Here is a 19,823-nt window from a genome sequence, read left to right as displayed (position 1 = left end):
AGTTTACATGGGTTTGCATTACAGAAGTAGTATGATGTTTTCAATATTTATTGTGATAAGGTAGTCTTGACATCTTTAGTGTGGTTGTAAAAGTACCGTACATAATGTTGTTAAAACGGTTATTTATATTTGGGTAAATGATAAACACATTTTGCAGCTGCTGTATAAATGAATGAATTCAACACTTTGTACCAGCTTCAGTGTTTTCTCTGCAGAGTCAAACTGACCACAGAGATAGCATCATAGGTCTCAGGAGGCAATTAAAAAGAAATGGACTCCAATTTTGTGTTGTCTGCGATTTTTCCGTGTTTATTTTTTAGGTTTCTTGGAAACTCCCACCTTTTTAATTACACCAAATGCTTATTTTAGACCCTTTGCGAGTTTCCACTGGACTGCAAAATGGTGTAGATGCTATCAACAGGGATGTCAGTGTGGCTATTTCTGCTTCATGCACATGCGCACGCACACACACACACACACACACACACACACACACACACACACACACACACACACACACACACACACACACACACACACACACACACACACACACTGATCTGGTGCATGTATAAATAATTCACATAAGGTCAAACTTTGATCCGCTGATACAGCCTCTCAGATTGCCAGGAAAACCAGTAGATTGAAAACGAGGAATGTGTCAAGGGGTGTGCTGTTTACTTGTAGCGCGGGCAGCTGGTTAGCCACCCCTCTGCCGTTTACACCCCCCTCCCTCGCTTTTCAATTCCAGCCAGACCCCAGGCTCGGCCACTAACTGGGGGCCGGAATATTGTGCACTGGGGATCAATGCGGCCCTGAGTGAAATGTCACCGCGGCCCTGCGATGTGTCAGGCTGTGAGGGAGTAGTAATGGCTATTGATCCACTGAGCGCTTAATGCAGAGCTACCACGCCAGCCAGCTGCAGGAGAAAGATATATGTATGAGATGAGCTAAAAGTGAGAAAATAGAAAAGAAAGAGCCCACAGTTGTGTCCCCCTCCTCACATCCCCCCCTCTCTGGCTGCAGATTGATCTTCCTCTTCCTGCTGATTCTAACTGGGGTCTGTCATTATCTTACTCTGTCATTAGGGGCTCCATTGACAGCCTTGGCCTGTCTGTGTCACTCTATTGAGACAGCAACACTTTTCCCATGCAGTGTTCCCTACATTTATTAAAATCTCTGACAGCCTTGTCTTGGCTCTCTCCATAGATGGCTGAGCTTCAGGCAGCGGTGCAGCGGTGTAATTGGAAGACGAGGCGCTCCGTTCCTGGCTAGTAATATCAGTGAGGTACGGGTCAGACTGGTTTATATCAGACCGCTGGCGATGAAGAACCAAATCCGACCACCTCAGCCTGAGGGTCAGTGTGTGTGCATCAGTAGTCACCCTACATTTATGCCTATATATGTGAAGCACGTTTCTAAGATCAGGAGTTTTCCTGCTGTCACTGTCGGTGATATCTGTGAGGTAAGGGACTGTGTGTAAATTCTAGGATTTGTTTTTCTTTTTGCTGAGGATTTGCACTGAACATGTAATGAAGAAAAATGAAGGACCCTTTGATCATTTTTTGTATCAACCCAAGGTCCATTTTTGCCAAATAAGAACAACAAGTGTTTCTCTGAATTGGAGGTTTATTGTCCTGATCAAAATCAAATAAAAGCAAATATACGTTGATCTCCATTATCAGTGATTGAACACTACCTTGACTTTTTGTGCATCTTGTGTAAGTGTAGCAAGTACTCTAGTTAAAAAAAAATGTACTAAGACCAACATTTTATTTCAATAAACAAACTATCAAAACATATATGAACATTGTACCTTCAAAGTAATTGACCGTACAGACTCCAGCCCAAACATGCAAACTATAACATTATAAAACTAACATTTTAAATAGCAGTATTATTTTAACTGGCTCTCAGAGTTTCAGCAGTTATAACTACATGTATACATATTATTGTCCTTTACCTTGAGTTAGTAGTTATAGTAGTAGTTTAAATGCTGCCTCCTATTTCTTTGGAAATGGGGCCAGGCACAACATCATTCTACAGTTGGTTGTTCAGTTTTAACGGAAAGGTTTTTCAAGGCAGGCCAGAGCTTGCAAAATGTTCTTATCACATAGTAGTTGTTCATTTAATTTATATAAAATAGAATACTTTCCTCTGATGGCCTTTTAATTTGTATAACATAAAACTTGCTATATATAGACCACTTACATGTGAAGATTAGGTCTTTTTATTTTAATGCCGTGTTTTTGCATTATGATAACAAACGCATGCTTCACAAATAAAAGAACTCAACAAAAATGATTGGGTGAGGGAAGCTTAAAATGATGTTCTTATAGTGCTTTTGACATTTGTTGTTCTTTATCCCAACATTACATCAACTGAAAGCTTTTTAATGCGCCATTGTTATCACTGTTGTTAAAGGTGATATCAGATGATATTGTTGCCTGATATTCATGAGAAATAAATGAAATATTAAGCTGTGTAAACCCTCTTTACTTTCTTAAAAAAAAGTTACATTTCTCTGACTATAACAAAAAGACAAAACACATTACCCTCTCCCCCTAATCATTTTCCTACAGTCCCTTACCACTGTCACCTAAATAAACCTGTTGTAATAATAAATGTGTGTTCAAATATCACAACAGCTGCTGCAACTCAAATAATACAATTTAAGCAGCCAATTTGTGTCCAAGTGACCAAATAGTAAAAACATGACGGCAGATTTCAAAGTGAAAATAAGAAGAAACCCAAACAGTTTTATTCTGGCAGTCTTTACATAACCTAGATGTCTGATCATGTGATTATTGTTTTGTTGAATTCTCCGCGCCGGGACTATTACTGTAGAGACTTGACAACTTGAAAACATTTCTGGAGGCTGTCAGGAAGTGCACAGTGGGGTGCAGTGAATTGAGATTGGTGGGTTTGTGGGTACATGTGTGTGTGTGTGTGTGTGTTTGTGTGCTACACAAAAGCAATGCTGAGTATAGGCTGGTGTTGGGCCCAAGCTGCTTCCCCGTGTTACAGGAGCCACAATCAGGTAGGACCGGGGGGTCTCTGGCTGTCTTGGCCTCCGTAACACACAAGGCTGCTCAATGGGACGGAAGTTATTGGAGGGTTGGGCTGAGACAGATGACATGGTGTGTGACAGAGACTCATCATTTGAGTGTGATACAAGTATTTGAGCTGCAAGGCTGTAATGTCGCTCGGCTTGTCTGGAAAGATTTATTCCAGATTGCAGGGCCTGAGGGGTCAGCGGCCGTACATGTGGGAGGTTTCTCTGAGGGGGGGGGGAAGAGGTGGTGGGCATGATGAGAGAACATGTAAGAGGAAAACAATTAGTCTATGTATCTAACTATTATATCTAGTGCTGAACGTAAAGCTGTTACAAGACGTGGTGATGAGTTCATTTGCATTCATGCAGATGTATATTTTGCACACTTCCTACAAAACAATGCTTTCTTTCTCAACAAACTTGAATGTACAGCCTCACTTCTATCTGACGGAAAGGTTATTTTCCATCGAAGGACAGGAAATGTTTAATCCAATACCCACTGTGAAAGAAAAAAGTAATGCATATCTCACTTTCTCGCCTGTCTCCCGTCGAGATGAAATTGAAATATTAATGCATTTCAGAGTTTTTCCCCCCGAATGGAGAAGCTGATAGACACAGGGATGTCATATTTACAGTATGAACACCCATGGTTTAATGCACTCAACAATACTGCCATCTCCAAGTTCTCCTGAACAAAACATGCTCTTGAACATAAAGGGAAGGCGAAGAAGAAAATTATTCCTCCAGCTTTCTATCAAGCTTCTGCATTCATGGCAAAGCCTAAAGGGCATGTCAGTCCTCTGCCTCTGAGAGAGGTAATTATCCTTTTCCTGTCAGAGAACAACAAATGATAGCCAACTATGGGGGTGCATTTTCAGGAGCTGAAATTTGGCAATTGGAAGGAGAAGGAGGTTTAATTTTCTGGCAGCTGCATATCTACTTTTATCATGCTTTTTCAATGGTCATTTGTTGCATGTTCTTTTCTATTCACATGGGCTCTCAGGGTAGTGCTGCGAGCTGCTGAGGGTGTGTTTATCTGCCCTGCATTAACATACCTATTTATAGTCCTACACTTTCTTACAGTCATCTTTTTTTTCTGTTGTGACCATTTCACAGATTATATATTGTCCAAGTAATTTCCCTTTCAGCTTCTGTGTTTTTTGCCTTTCAGAGAAAGCAGTGAATGGAGGGGAAATTATCACAATTACTCATATAATTGAGCCGTCTTTGTAGCAAGTGCAGCTTCAGTAGCCCTTTTTTTCCATCAGCCAAAATGGTTTCATTATATGGGTTTTTCATATTCCCTGACACAGGGCTCCGCTGAGGGCCTGGCGCGTGGATGAGATGCAGGATGAACAGAGCGAATCATTAAGGTCACAGTAGGAATAATTATCCCAGCTATGGAAAGAGCATCTACAGCCTTTTTTTCTCCCCCGGCACAAATGCAGTGTCCACGGTTTTGTTACGAATAAAGCTTCCACCTTCTACTTATACAAAGAAGAGAGGGGGAGAGCAAGACTTGTATCAACATGACAATTTTCCATCATTAAGACTAATGACAGGCACAGACCGTGGGGATCAAGGGGAGCACAAAAAAGAGAGGCGCATTCAGGTGTTGGCTGAGTGCTGACCTCCTTCCTGTCTTTGTTGGAGACTTAACTCTTAACAAATCTAAAAAGGGGTTTCAGACTAAAGGCGCAGTGGCAGCTGAACGTCAAGCAGCACGGCTCTCCATGGGCAAATGACTTAATTGGCGAATTTGCATGTTTTCCATTTGCAGGGAAATTAATTCAATAAGACCTACATGTAAAGATGTGTAATCAATCATTGTTTTGATGTTGGTGAAATAATACCCAACCTTATAGCTGTATGGATTCTACTCCGATGCAATTCACTCACATCGACTACATTTTGATCATCCTTAAAATTGATTTTCTTATTAGTTTAGGATTTTGATGCCAAGATCTTCACTTAACAAGGGATACTGTAACATGTAACAAGTATGAGATGTCAATGTGACACTAGTTTATTTGACAGTTTAGCTGAATTAAGTAAAAGCCATATTTGTCCAAGTTCTTTCTCCACAGCCTTCACTCAGGTAATTGGTCATTTTGCAGCCAATTTGGGGCAGGTTGGATGCTTGCTGCCATGGCCTGACCCCTGCTGCTGCTGTAATGGGGGACAGCGTTTCTGCCAGTTCGCTGGGGGCTTTTCCACACTGTGATCTCCAGCTTTCTGAGTACAGAGCTGTTCTGAACCCTGAAAGAGAAAAGAAACAAGTTCAAATATGACTTCTTTAGTCCTATTGCACACATGTTGATTATACAGGCTGCTTTTCAAGTGTTTTAATTTGCTGAGATTAAAAGAGTCATTGAAGTTTAAAAATGAGCCATATATTACCGACGTCTGTAAGTGAGGAGGTACAAATGTATGACTGAGGAAAGCAAAGGCAGGAAATATTTGTTTCTAAGTTAATGGCACATGTATTTGCTCTTTATTTCTATTATCAGCAGGAGCAAGACCCAGTGATGCTGTCAGCCGTCCGCTGAACAACAGGTCCAGTTTGGAGAGCAGCGGTCGGTCAATACGTCCTGACCCGGTGTGAAGCAGACTCCTCGCAGTCATCAGGGCCTTTAAAAGACATAAAGAAATCCTTATTTTCCTTCTAACTATTCTAAAAAAATTGCAACTTTATTTTATTTTTTATATGCTGTAGGAAACATTTTATTCTACTGTCAATACAGGAAATACGTCTACGTTTTAGTGTGTAAAGGCATAATATGGTCAAAAAATACAATATTTCCCCCCACGACATAACATTTGAAACGGGAGTATGACTCAAATTGACTGATTTATTGTATTAAATGAATTTAAAGTTCTTGATAATTGTTGATTGTAATACTTTATTAGTATCAAATGAAAAACACAAATGTTTTAATTGAAAAGGCAAATTACATAGATCTTTAATTATGAACACATTATTTATTTGGCCCTGAATACAAAACCCCATCCATCACTTCATTTAATTTCAGAAACCAAAGGGTGAACTTACTCGAAGGTCATACAATGAAGTATTAGAATCTGATTCTCACACAAGTTAACGTAGCAAATAACACATTTAATTATAGTGAGACAGTACATTACGTTTTAAATGTTTAAAATGAAATGTATTCCTCTGTATTTTCTGAATACAAAATAAAATTGTCACATAATCTCATTTCCTCATGTGTCACTCCTGGCTCTTATGATAATTAAATCAGCTAACTGATATCACCCTCTTGTTTATCAGATATTATGATTATTTTTTTATTTAGGTGTTGCCCAGTAAACAGAATCAATTCACATTTTGATGCCACATTGAACATGAAAATAGACACTGAATCGAGTTAATTGTAGTGCATCTAGTGTGCGTTCATTGACGATGCTGCAAATTACAGGATGGCGCTGAGCAGAGAGAGAGAGGAAGCAGAACAAAAGGCAATTTCACTTGTTTGATCCACTGCCTTAAACACGTGACATAAAACCTCCATATAGTGGGACCTTTCTGCTGGAAGTCACTCACAGAAATACATTTGCATTTGCATTTGAGGTCATGTGGACATCTATGATCCATGTCCATAATGGGCAGTTTCAGATATGAGGAGATATGTGTTATGTAAAAAAATAAAAACATGGGAACAATTTACTTTTTGTTCTGAATAAGTATTTTTGACATGGATATTTTTGCATCATGATGTTGAGTGCATGCATCTAAGGGATTGTGTTTATTTGTTTAAGAAGGGACAATGCAAATAAATTAACATGAGCACTTAATCCATGTGTAAATGTGCCAGATTTAGAGGATCATTTGCATCTGCAGTCTCTGGCAGGATGATCACATTAAAGAAAAAATACAAGCACAGAAAAACACATATGCACTATGTCATCACATAAACACAGATAAACACACATGAGAAGGATTATAATCCATATATAAATTGAGGAAAACTATTGCAATTTTAAATTGGATTTTCTCTATATTTGCAGACAAACGAAAATCCCCATTAAAAACCTAAAACGAATCAGGTAAATCATTCAAATACAAAATATAAACCTGATTATTGTCTCCATAAAAAAGGGAAATAATGCACTTTCAAAGGCAATAATTAATCAGTGTTCCCATGGAGAGTGTGCATGGTGCACCGCGGTCGGGGTAATATTTGGTGGCTGTGAAAATATGGGTTGGCATGGCAGTTTGAGGAGGGCTTTCGATCAGCGGCCTGAAATGAAGTCTGTGACATCTTGGCCCGTTTACCCCCCACCTCCCCCTCTCTCTCCACCTCTGCACTAACCCTCAGGTGAAGAGCAGCAGGTGTTAAAACACCCTCAGCCACAGAGCTACTCACTCCTAATGAGTCCTGCCTCCGCGCTCCATCCATGCATGGAGGACTTTATTTTTAGTGTGGATAGAGCTCTGCTGCTAGTCTGCAGGACGGACTGTGGCCTGCCAGCAGAGCCACATTAGAAATTAAAGTGGGAATATCATCACATGCACAATCATCCTAATGACACCGATGAAAGAAAATTCCTTGAATAAATAATCCGTTTTGGTTGCAAGCAAATAAACACTTTGTAAATGATTGATTTGGCATTTTTCAATAAATTGAATAATGCAGCATTTATTTGGTGGTTTTTCTCAGCCCTAAATTACATTTACTTCAACAAACAGCCTGCTATTATTATTGCTATTATTAGTAGTGTACTCGTAGTATTATTTTACATTTTTCTGCAAATTCTGCCTCTGTTAATGGTTGTGCTCACAGCCGCGTGTCAATTTGCAGATACTATAATCGTGGGGAAATAATGACAGTTATCAGTCGCACCCACCAAGTACCCATAAAAATCTGTCCTCTGTTCTGGAAGATGATAATTATTGGTTGTACTACCATTATCATTGTCGTTGTTGATAGAGGAAGTCTTGAAGCATTTCTCGAAAGTAATTCCAGATAAATCACTTCAAATTGGCCTATTTTAGGGGGACGAAGGGACCAGCTTTCGTTATAGCCTAATATTGCACAGAAATCTTTAAATCCGCAGCCGGCTGGCACACTGCAGCACGTGCCGTGATGTCAGCGCCTGCATTTTGATAACACATTTTGCAACTTGCTAGTTCTGTTTTGAGTTAATTATGCAATTACACTGATAATCACAGTGACGGAATTTAACTGCCTTTAATTTGTTATTCAGGTGGAGATGGAGGGGATGGCGCAGTCAGGCTGTGTTTCTGCTCTCAGACACCAGATCAGGAGCAGCAGCCTGCATATGGATCCCGATAAAATGAAGACTTGCTGCAGGATACTTTCTTCTTCCACCAAGTGCGTAATGCGGAGGCTCTCTGACCCGCGGATTTATCTGCTCCTTTCCCATCACTTGATTTACAAAGTAAGTTGCGTTTAGCTGCTGATTAAGATATTTTTGGTTAAACTATACTTACAGCTGCATTGATCCTGTCTGAGCTTTTGAGTTGTGGAGGTCTAAACCTGCAGCTCAAGGAAGAAGAAAAAAAAGTCTCTTATGTTAAGTCAGTCGTCAGTTCAATTAAATCAAATGTCCGTGGATAATTATTCTTGTTAGGCAGTGGGAGGCTGGCCGCACCCCCACCCCCCCGTAGAGTCATGCTAATCAAAGGTGCCAGTGTTCAACCAAAGTGTGACCATTAATTGATTGCGATAGACGCTGCGTTAAGTCGTTTGGAAAGCATTTAAATGTGATAAGAAAATAGGCCCATACATGACTGTGTTAGAAAACAGTGAATAGTTCAGTGGGAAGCAAGACAATATAACCAATAATTTCAAACGATTAATATTGTTGTGAAATAATTCATTAAAAAACACATTGGGCTGTAAAATTCAGACATTGTTGTTTGAGCCTATTTTTATTTATTTTTAGGCTGTATGTTTCCAGGTGTCTTAAAGCATCGTTACTCCTGATACCTGACACAAAAACCTAATTTGACATCAGGACTGTTCGACTCTCCCATCAGCTGCCAGGTGTAACTGAGACCTCAAGCCACGTAAGTGTTAAATACATGACTAATTACAGACCTACTTATGAAAATTGAACACTAGTGTTATGCTAATACGAGATAAAGCTTTAATCAAACAAGCTTTAATGAAACTAGCCAACAGAAAGAGCTGCTTTAACGAGGCTGGGATTATTATTTAACTATAATAAATTACGTTTTTTCTGACAACCGGCATTTCAAATACAATGTGACAAACCTGATTGTACTGCTTGCACCGATATAGATCACAGTATTTTATTACATTTAAAAGAAATGTTAGCTATATGCTGGGAAATAAATGGATCAGGAGTCTCACCGGTAATATTACCTAAACGTGGTGCCTGATAATAATATTAAAATTGATATACATAATTAGTGATGATAATATAAAATAGTGCATCTTGACATGATGAAATCTTAGGTTTTGTGTTTTTTCTTTGACTTTCTCAGGTTCCTCGGACCCAGCCCAGCGTCGCCAATCGGCTTCCCTCTTGGAGAGAGTGGACCAATCAGCGACAGTCTTTGATGAATATTCATGAGTCCGAGATTCAAACCTTTGAGCGAGTTTGTCTTGGTCCACAGCATCATACCTAGGACTTTTCACAGGCACAAACTACATTTTCTTATGAATGGAAAGAGAAAAAATCAGTTCGGCTTAAATTGGGACCCATCCTTCACTGAGACCATAGAAGGAAAACAACAAAAGCGATACAAGGGGAGCCGCCAGAAGAGATGACAATGACTACAATTCCAGAAAGTCTCAGCCCTGCCTCAGGAAAAACCGTTTTCATGGAGTTTGGACCCCCGAGTCAACAAATGTCGCCTTCCTCCATGTCTCACGGACACTATCCGATGCACTGTTTACATTCTGCAGGTCATACCCAGCACGACAGCTACAGTCCAGCCTCGTCCTTCCCCAGATCTTTGGGTTATCCATACGTAAACTCCGTCGGCAGCCATTCCACCAGTCCATATCTCAGCACAGTACAGACCTACCAAAACAGCTCGGCGCTCACACAGACGCGGTTAGAGGAGACAGGTAAGTGAGCAGCAGCATGTTTGGATCTTCAATATGAACTTTCTGTGTTGGCACGGCTTGAATCTGTATGCAGCATCGACAAAAACACGAGCCAGATGTTGGAATTAGGCTTGGTAATTATTTATTGCGTAACGCTATAAACAATGTATGCAATTAAGGGTAATTATACCTAAAGTACAGCCTGTAAAACTTGCGCTGGAGTATTGGTCGCTGTGCAGCATTGTTGGCCACAACTGCAGCTCATTTGTTTCCCTCTGCTTGCTCTTTTATTTTTCTCAGCGCCAGAAACGGAGAAAAACACGGTGGTGGAGGGCGGAGAGGTTCGATTCAACGGGAAAGGAAAAAAGATCAGAAAACCAAGGACTATCTATTCCAGTTTACAGCTTCAATCTCTGAACAGAAGATTTCAACAAACTCAGTATTTGGCGTTACCGGAGAGAGCAGAGCTGGCAGCGACGATGGGTCTCACTCAGACACAGGCAAGTCCAGGAAACACACCCACAAGAAGAGTTTGTTCACCTCTTAAATGCCATTTATTTATTTACAACATGCATTTTTATATTTCATTATTTTTTAATTAAAATTACAGAAGCATTTTTTTTTATTTTATTGAAATTACAATGAATACAATTCATCTGGACACCATATACATAACATTCAATGATTGACACCAAATCAAACGTGTTTTTATGTATATTAATTAACCGAGATTCATGTATTGTTAATATAAATGACATTAATACAGTAAACATAATAAATATATTCATTATTATTATTTTCTCATGAATTAAATACATCTGCTTCGTGCGTAAAACGTGCGTAATTCTTTCAAAACTGTTGATACGATAATTCACTAATAATAGTTTTTCGTCCTTCCAGGTGAAGATTTGGTTTCAAAATAAACGCTCTAAATTTAAGAAACTGATGAAGCAGGGCGGGGGTACCATCGACCCCAGCGCGCTGTTGGCCACCGGCCGTGGACTGTCCACCGGCTCTCCCACGGTGGCGCCGGTGTGGAGCTCACCGACCACCGTGAAGACTTCGGTGGGAACAACCGGATACATTCCCAGCTACACCTCATGGTATCCAACCACACACCAAGAGTCTATGCAACAGTCACAGCTCATGTGAACGGTCAGCCCTCCACTCTGCCATGTCTCGTGGATCAGGATGAGGAAGGGGCTTCAGCGCGGCCTAGCACTGGTTACACAAACAACAACAACAACAACAACCCCGGAGTTTGCTGCCGCCAGCTGACACACAGGCCTCCTCATACCGGATGAGAGGAAGAGCTGAGAGACTGCAAAGACACGCAATGCGCCCGAGGGCAACACGTCTGTGACAGTCACCGGAAATCGTGGACAGATTGATCCTTTTTTTTTTGGCTGCTGTTTATCCCTTTTGTGTCTGTTTTTACCCTTTGAAAAAAAAATTACTTTTTTGTGTGAGTTAACGAGAAAACAGGTGTTTGTTTCAACCAGATGTTGGGCCCAAAGTGATGATGGGAATGAATTTATAAACAGCTAAAGGTCTATTAGGCCAAAGCAGCTCTTCTTTAACCAAATAATGATAATTCATTTTTCCACCATTACCGTTTTGCTTATAGGCTATACAGCACACAGGGCATATTGTGCAAAGCCTTAAATCGCTACTTTGTTGTTTATATGTGTTTGTTATTTAAGTTAAATTATTCAGACAGGTTTTGAGGTCTGTTGAGGTCAGTCTGTGTTCATTTTGTAAGTGTGTTTTGAAATGACAACAGTGTGTTGTTAATGCTGCACTAACAGCAAAGCTTTTCTATGCCGTGCCCCGATGTTATGTGAAAAATGTAAAAGGCCTGACAATGTGCTGCTTTAGAAAAAAAATATCTTGAAGGTGAGCAGCTCATTTGTCCCTGTATTTTGTACATTTATTATTTTCAGATTTGTTTTCGTGCTGTACTGGATACGCTGTGAAACAGGGTTTTAGGCTTTCTGTATTCGTGTTTAGTCAACATAGACAAATATTTAGTTTTGTATTGATCACTTTAATTTATTTCTTTTTTTCTGAAGTTTATGTACACACTGTGCAAAGTTTTAAAAAGCAGTAAAATAATGATTTAAATTATGTCAAGAAAGGTGTCTGATTCCTACCCCCTCCTCCTCCTCCCTCTTCATGTGAAAAGAAAGGCTTCAACATGGTGCAGGTTTAATGTGAGCCGACACAAAGCAGTATCATGTTGGTTATTGTAGCAGACCCCGTGTGAGAGCTGCAAAAGGCGCTTTAGATTCATGGTTGTGCTAGCATTTAGCTACATGCGTCCCTTCTGCTGCAGATGTTGTCAAACCTCTGGAGGGAATTAAGAAATACAAATACGACTTTGCATCTAAAAAAACAAGTTTGAATCTCAATGAATCAAAACGAAAATATATTAACTGTTGCATTTTATATATTACATGGACAATACAAAAAAAGCTACAAAATAGAAATGCAGGAACCACTGAAGCCTAGCCGATATAAACTGCATCATTTCGGGATTTAACCGTCGCGATGCGGGAGAGCTGGATTCATTCAACAACATCGCTTGTTTCTTTTCAGCTTTTCTTAAAGATAATCTTCTTTCTATTTGTCTTCCGACAATCCCCATTTTAGGCCATGAATGGAAGAGACCAATTGTGTGTGTTAAGTGAATAATCGCTCAAGAGGCAGGTGCTGCAAAAAGACTGGATGAGCCCTGGCGGATCACATGGAGATCAGAGAAAGTGAAAAGTTCAAAGGCCTTCTTGTTTGGCCTTCACGTTGTATTCAAGGACTCTATTAAGCAAACTCACACTAAGCCTTTTCTATTAAAAAAAAAAATCTAATAACAATCGTAAATGTTTAGTTAAAATGCTGGGCTAGTTTGGTTGAATATACATTTTTGTAAAACGTATTTTTACTTGCATTTTTTTTATACTAAAACAATTAAACAGCCAGAGAAATATCTGTCCATTCAAATATAATTAACACTGGACTGGTTATAGCAAAAGTAATAATGGAAACAAATGAAATAAGGCACCAATATTCGAGAAAAACATGGAACAAAGTATCTGATCTGAAGCGTAATGTTTCTGCGAGAAGAAACAAAGAATATAACGAATTCAAATGCAAGACTTGTATCCTACTCGCCCTCCTCCAGCTGCATATCCCCATGAATAAATACATGTTTAGCAGTGTAATGACATTTGATGCGACTTGCTGTCTGCAGTCTGCACAGCATACTACTTTTACAACACAGCACTTCATTATTTTCATGTTTCATTTATGCATTGTTAAATGGGAAAATCAGAACATCATAACGACCATTTTAATTCTTATTATTATTTATGCCTATTTGACGAGTAAAACCAATCCGCTTCAAAAGGACTAAAAAGAAATCATCTCTGGCCTAGTTTATCTAAAAGGTCTGCGACTTATGTAACAACCCTGTCTCTATTGTTATTTTTAATAGAGCATATAGAGTCCTTTGTGAATAAGCCTACACTTGTAGAATAGCCTGCACATCTCGGTATACCATTAAGAAAGAATATGAATTGTGCTACTGCTGTAGAACATAAATCTGCCTATAGTCCCAGAAAGGCGCAGCTGCACACCCAAGAGGGTCAGCGTTATTTCGCTGTATTCTCCCCTTGATTATACGAGCTGAGCCCATCAAACCCAGCGTAATTACAGTAATTTCGCCCTTATTTATTCTAATGCAGTTTCCTATCTCTGAGGTAATTATGAGCATTTTTTTTCCACATGAAGGATCTTTCTGCTCTGACAAAGGAGATAGTGCTCTGAAAAAAAATGTGCTGCTGCAATAGAAACAAAAATTAAATAGCGAAATAGGTGAGCTGCCATTTCGTCACTGTTCCCTTAGACTTAGCCTATGTGTAAGGCAGGCAAATTGCTTGCAGGTGTACATCATGGAGTTGTCAATGCGAGGAGGCTTCAAAATTAGCAGAGCACAATGTAAGAGTAATGAGAGCAGCGACTGGATTAAAGAACACCCTGTGTCTCCCCTTCCTTACATATCCTCCATGTGCGCAGCTCTCTTTGCTCCAAGAGTTTTAGCAGCACATTAAATACACTGGAGACCTTTTTTTAATAGCGAAGTCACAAGGGGAAAAAAATAGGACCCAGTCTTTGATGTAAAAGAATCAGCAATATTCACAAATTTCACTTGGAATAAAACATAGATTATTTCAAAAGATTAATGAACGAATCAAGCCTGTTTCCTGTTTTTTTATGACATTCTTTCAATCGTTGCACTACTTGAATATTTAAGAAATAAAATATATTACACACCTTTCAGCTGGAAATAAAGAAGCTGGCTCCCTCTGGATTTTGCAGGGATCAGCATGGAGGCAGATGAGCAGCAGCATCCTGCAGAACAAGATAGAAGCGCTTAAATCCCATGTCCCATGTGTTGGTCTAGCTATAGCAGCACAGTTCAGAATATGACTGGAAATGTCTGCTTTATTTCCCCTTTTTATAGCTGATGGAAAAAAATGTAGATTATTAGCATAAATGTTTACTCCTCATTACGCTGATGACATTGTGCACTCGAGATCTTGGTAATCTTTGGGGGAAATTATGAGTAATTTTTTAAAATTTAAAGCAGCAGTTACCATGCAATTCAGGCTAATTTCGCGTAGGCTCCACACGGATATAATTATCGTTCAGTCAAGATGTTAGGCTAAAAACTATGCATTGATATTCCCATTTATTATGTACATGCAAGTTCGAAAATGTTGATGCTTGCCATAGCGGGGAATTGTCTTGGGTAAAAATAGACTAACACCCCACATTAGGACATCTCAAATTGCGAAGAATTATATAGTAATTGCAGGCTTTCAGATTTGAAAGCCAGAATGCTCAAGCCAGAGAAAATGTGGATGAAATTACAGATCAGGGTATAAATTAGGATGGCATTTACAAGTTGCCTGCAGAATTGCAAAAGAAAAAGCAAAGCAGCTCAAAACCCATGAAGGAAGTCACATGGAGCAGCAGAAAAACATACAAATCATTTATTATAATCATTATTTTTTAGGACGAAATCGATATATTTTATTATTTATAAACATGTGTTGATTGATCCACAGCTGGTGTAAAGCCACACACGAGAGAGGAGATATTTGGTGCAGTGTATACACCCTTGTTATGATGCATGCACTTTTTCTGTACAATATACGAGTTCAATGTACAATAACACTAAGGGCTATCTAGAGTCATGTGTGTAGATGTAATGTGTTGTCGCAAAGACCTGCTGCATGTCAGCTCCAGGGAGGAGGCTCCATCATGGAGATATAGCAACCGCTGACAAGCTACAGTCCTAATTATGTACAAGGAAACGATCCCACTTTATGGCCTGTGGTGGTTTGAAGAGAAGCGTGTGGGATAGACAGTGATAGCCATGAGAACTATGGCTAAGTGATGGGACTTCGTATTAATAATAAGACCCCTTACCTAATTTCATACCCTATTCCTGGCAGCAATACATTTATTTTTTGGGAAGTGTGTCTCTGTTTACCATGTAGCCTGCAGGCCCTATAAATAATGTAGGTCAATGTGCTCCTCTTCAGAGATCAGAGGCTCACTTGTGAGACGTGAGAAATGTTTCCATGATGCTGTTTAGCTCCAGGCTGACTTGGAACTAGTTGCTCTCTTTTTCTCCTGTTGGCTGAGTTCATAAAACGCCTGGAAAGCGACTCCCTGACTCCACAGAGTCTGAGGAGCTTGTGCTCATTCATACCACCCTCATCTTCCCTTCTCTCGCATGCCAAGGCGTGTTGTTGTGTTGCCTCCCCCTACACGGAGAGCCTGCGCCCCGGGCCTCTCTCTCTGCCTCTGCCTGCCCGAATGAGCCCGAGTCCGGCTAATAGGAACCGGGTAAAATAACCCGAGAAGGTTGAGGAATTGTCTTTAGATTTTCCACATGTGTGATCGCCCTTTTAATGACAAACACCATGTTATTGTTATAAGAAATAGCTATTAATCAGTGTTAGCTTGCTTTAAAGGTATGCTAGGCTAACAGCTTAAACCCCAACTGTGCTCACTAAAAAGCTAACACGGTTGCCATAACAACACAAGGTAACCTTGCTAGGGCTATTGATTTAGTTTGCTACAGGTGTGCGTAAAACGGGTATTGTTATTTATTTATTTGACCGAGTTTCAGCATATTAAACCAAAAAACAGGTATAGCCTAACTATAGTTTAAATAAATCACAAAAACACATTTGTTGCTGCTTGTTTTTATGAGTTTATCATATATGTTACATTTGTAATATTACACTTATGCTTGCACACATTTTACAATGGAAAATTATGCAGTCTATTAAGTGAAGCTACGCTAAAAACAATTTATATTTGATCTAAATAGCTGTACAATAGAGTTGACTCAAATACAAAAACGAATAAATAAATATAATCATTAAAATAGCCATAGGCCTTTATAATTATGTGTTGGCTCTCTAGAAATGCAATAACAAAAAGGCAACAATCAATTCCCCGGTCATCCATAAATCCAAATGTAGGTCAAGAAAAAGAGAAATAGGTGTACACAGAAAACATTTTTATTTAAATAACGTCTGGCATATATGGAACACTGCTAAAATAAATAAGACACAAATACAATAAAGTGTGATACAAGTAAATCAGAGGGAAGGACAATCAGTAGCGGGGGCAAATGGATTTGTACCAATAGCCTTTAAAAAAAAAAAGAATAGTCAAAGAGCTGTGGTAAAATATTTACAAACTTATATTCAGACCCCCCCCTGGCCCATATTTTCAAATAAACTAGTGACATAAGGAATGAATGAAAAGAAAGGCTACGCTGTCTTAATCGTACAACAACATGAGATCATATCGAAAAAGGCACGATACAGTTAAGATGTGCTACATTTGTGTGACAGGTTGTCCTGCGATGGATGTGTTGTTTCTGCAGAAATGGCAAAAAAGTGACGTCCGCGTTAAAGTAGGCATGTGCCCGTGCTGTGATTGCTTTGGGTAATAGTGGTTCATTCAGTCCCTCGACATAAACAAAATAAATAAATACAAAAATAACTGTAAAAATCTGCGACTACCATTTGCAAGCGTGAAAACTGGCAAGGTCCATAAGCCTTTCTGGCTCCATCAACTTAGATGCTTGCGTAAAGTTCGCAAGGCGCACACACGAGGTCTGTAAAAATGAAGGTATTGGCCTTTTTCTTTTTTCACCAGTATTGTCCGATTTGAACCCGATAATTGTGTTGTTTTTGTTTGTTTCAGAATATCGTCCCAGCGCTTATGGCGGAGTTGTGGTGGTGCTGGATCAGAGGAGCCTGCAGATGCGTCGCAGAGTTCGTGGAGTACCAGGAGTAGTTTGCCAAAAACGATGAAGGCGCAGTCGTGTTGGGAGGGCTGCTGCTCTGATGTAAACTGGAACTGACAAGGTTCATTCTTTGAGTCTGTGGAAAGTCCCAGGCAGAAGTTGGCGGAGAATTGCAGGGGGGGGATTCGCAGCAAGCAACAAGCTCCGGGGGCATTTCTCCACTTTTCCATAACTTCTTGAACTTGGAGCGGCGGTTTTGGAACCAGATTTTGATCTGAGAAGGAAACAGGATATAAACATGAAATTGATTAATCATAATTTCCCGGCTCAAATCCTCCCCCACAGTTATGCATTTATTTTTCATTTATCACATAAAGTGGTTATTTGACAGCGTGTCTCAGATGCACCCACCTGTGTTTGCGTAAGGCCCATCGATGCTGCCAGCTCCGCCCGCTCTGGTAGAGCCAAATACTGCGTCTTTTGAAACCTCCGTTGAAGTGCAGCCAGTTGGAAGCTGGAATAAATGGTTCGAGGTTTCCTGACCTTCTTTGGTTTTCCATTAACCATCCGGATTTCTGGCTCTCGCTGTTCTTTCTCTGAGGGAAAAATACAATCACATGATCAGTATTGCAAGTTTCCAGTTGCATACATCTATTAAGAATTTGCACGGCCATCAGTTTGGTTTAAACATATATGTTTCCACCAGATAATATATGTTTAAGAGTTGTAGTCTATTATAATAATTTAAAAAAGAATGCTTGATAAGATTTGTGTCAAACAAGGCTACTATTATTGAGCCTTATCAGTGTTTTGTCAAACAATTGTGTGTAGGCTACTGACCAACAAATAATTGTATTGTCAATTATGTTGTAGCCTACATGATTCAGCTTGCTCCTTGTCAATCTAAAGCAAGCTTCGCCTCAACTAAAAGCATGGCATTTATGACATTGTATATCAAACAACATAACTTTAAAAAAAACAAGCGTAAGGGCTTACCTGTATCGACTGGAGAAGGAGGTGAGTTGGTGCCGTAGGAGCTGTATGCACCATAAGATGAGTTGAATCCAAGGTCGTAGGGCTTTGCGTTATATGGCACCGCGCTGGGGGCATTGCCGTGGTACTGGTAAGACAGTTGGCCAAATGGAGACCCAGCGCAATGGCCCGGCTGCTGGCTGTTGTAATAGCTACTGTCCGTCGCCGTGGACACTGGCAGAGTTGGGGACTCCTGCGATTTGTGCAGGCTGTGATAATTGCTTGAGGTAATCTGGTTGGAATGCATATCTGTATTTAAGTTCTCAAAAACTGCGGTCATCCTCCTGTTGTCGTGAAGCAGCAACCTATGCGCAAAAAAAAATCAGTAAATTGCAAAACTCTCGCACGCTGAAAAACAAGACTCGAATCTTGGACTGATGACACCTTTTCGTGAATCGAAACGCATCCCTGTGTAAACTGGGGCAAAATCAGCGGAAGGTGTGTCCCTGTCAGAGTGGCCTGTGATTATCTGCTACGGTCGCTGGTGGGAGCGCATTTATGAGAGAGGGAGAGGGAGCGCCACTGAGGCAACCAATGAGTAAAGGCTGCACGACTGACTACTCCCCACCGCGTACACCCCCCAGTCCTTGTTCTGTCCGTCCCTGTTGTCTGCAGAGAGGTTTCTATCAAAGCTTCTCAAAAGAATCAGAGAAAGATACCGTGACCGAACATGCCAGCAGGTCTGGACCTAAAACACGGATTAAATTGTTCACCTCTGCAAAATGAGTTTATTAGAAGACAAAATGTGACCTCAACATATAGTAGGCCTAGTGCATATCATGAAAAGGCAACATGTAATTTTTTACGGAAATGAGTTGTACTGACATTGAGGTTAACCTTCTTTATTTAAAGGTTACATTTGTTAGTAGAGTATTTAGATGTATGTCTGTTTTTTTATTTTGTTCAGTTGTAAACAAATGTGTTATTCTTGTTTACATTTTGGTCTTCACATTTTAGTTTTTTGTATTCTGAAGAATGGTCAGTTACAAAATAATTTAGAACCTCGCAGATAAAGGGAGATACACAGGGAGAAGGTCAAAAGGGGGAAATAAATGTGTTGATAGAAAATGTATCCCTGTGAATGATGCTGAAGGTTGTGAATGCAGGAGAAAGCTACAGCGCCCCCTGGTGTTGGAAATCTGACCTAACCTTTTTACGTTGGAATTGTATGTTGTCTGCATTGACTACACAACAGAAACATGAACCAGCTTTTAAATACACTCTCTTAAGTGTGGAGATGTTCACAGGTCGACTATACAACTTGCAGTCCAAAGGTTTGTGGATGCTTTTAGCTTTCCTGATGTACAGAAGTTTATGTGATGACAGAGTTGTTGAGGCACCT

The 19,823-nt window shown here is 39.9% G+C and overlaps 2 protein-coding genes and 1 long non-coding RNA gene across 5 annotated transcripts; 1 reads left to right on the top strand and 2 right to left on the bottom strand.

Moving 5' to 3' along the window:
* Positions 1–2,387: 2,387 nt before the first annotated feature.
* LOC117544305 lies at positions 2,388–14,576 on the bottom strand. The gene is made up of 3 exons (XR_004568680.1): positions 14,446–14,576; positions 5,456–5,686; positions 2,388–5,314 (listed from the first exon to the last, which is right to left on the bottom strand). It is a non-coding gene; the product is annotated as an uncharacterized LOC117544305 (long non-coding RNA).
* dlx1a (distal-less homeobox 1a) lies at positions 8,361–12,235 on the top strand. 3 transcript variants are annotated; one of them, XM_034213226.1, is made up of 5 exons: positions 8,409–8,476; positions 8,984–9,107; positions 9,549–10,137; positions 10,417–10,616; positions 11,017–12,235. In XM_034213226.1, exons 3-5 carry the CDS (start codon positions 9,831–9,833, stop codon positions 11,266–11,268), a joined length of 759 nt encoding a protein of 252 aa, XP_034069117.1. In that variant the 5' UTR covers positions 8,409–8,476; positions 8,984–9,107; positions 9,549–9,830; the 3' UTR covers positions 11,269–12,235. The 3 variants fall into 3 exon arrangements, with proteins under 3 accessions (XP_034069119.1, XP_034069117.1, XP_034069118.1); XM_034213228.1 differs by lacking the exon at positions 8,984–9,107 and having other exon boundaries at positions 8,361–8,476; XM_034213227.1 differs by lacking the exon at positions 8,409–8,476 and having other exon boundaries at positions 8,982–9,107.
* Positions 14,577–16,696: 2,120 nt separating the features above from the next.
* On the bottom strand, positions 16,697–18,951 carry dlx2a (distal-less homeobox 2a). Its single transcript, XM_034213392.1, has 3 exons — positions 18,446–18,951; positions 17,861–18,045; positions 16,697–17,723 (listed from the first exon to the last, which is right to left on the bottom strand). The coding sequence occupies exons 1-3, from the start codon at positions 18,759–18,761 to the stop codon at positions 17,403–17,405; spliced, it is 822 nt and encodes a 273-aa protein (XP_034069283.1). The 5' UTR covers positions 18,762–18,951; the 3' UTR covers positions 16,697–17,402.
* Between the last annotated feature and the right edge of the window lie 872 nt (positions 18,952–19,823).

Source organism: Gymnodraco acuticeps, unplaced genomic scaffold, assembly GCF_902827175.1.
Source record: "Gymnodraco acuticeps unplaced genomic scaffold, fGymAcu1.1, whole genome shotgun sequence".
Classification (NCBI taxonomy): Eukaryota; Metazoa; Chordata; class Actinopteri; order Perciformes; family Bathydraconidae; genus Gymnodraco; species Gymnodraco acuticeps.
The sequence above is the reverse complement of the archived record's forward strand: the minus strand, read 5'-3'. Positions and strand labels throughout refer to the sequence as shown.

What these genes read in the sequence shown, in the direction of transcription:
- dlx1a (XM_034213228.1), top strand. Translation starts at nt 9,831, where the DNA reads ATGACAATGACTACAATTCCAGAAAGTCTCAGCCCTGCCTCAGGAAAA. An exon ending in GACGCGGTTAGAGGAGACAG is followed by an intron (nt 10,138 to 10,416) that starts GTAAGTGAGCAG and finishes TATTTTTCTCAG; the next exon opens with CGCCAGAAACGGAGAAAAAC. An exon ending in TGGGTCTCACTCAGACACAG is followed by an intron (nt 10,617 to 11,016) that starts GCAAGTCCAGGA and finishes TCGTCCTTCCAG; the next exon opens with GTGAAGATTTGGTTTCAAAA.
- dlx2a (XM_034213392.1), bottom strand. Translation starts at nt 18,761, where the DNA reads ATGACCGCAGTTTTTGAGAACTTAAATACAGATATGCATTCCAACCAG. An exon ending in TCCTTCTCCAGTCGATACAG is followed by an intron (nt 18,046 to 18,445) that starts GTAAGCCCTTAC and finishes TTTTTCCCTCAG; the next exon opens with AGAAAGAACAGCGAGAGCCA. An exon ending in TGGGCCTTACGCAAACACAG is followed by an intron (nt 17,724 to 17,860) that starts GTGGGTGCATCT and finishes TTTCCTTCTCAG; the next exon opens with ATCAAAATCTGGTTCCAAAA.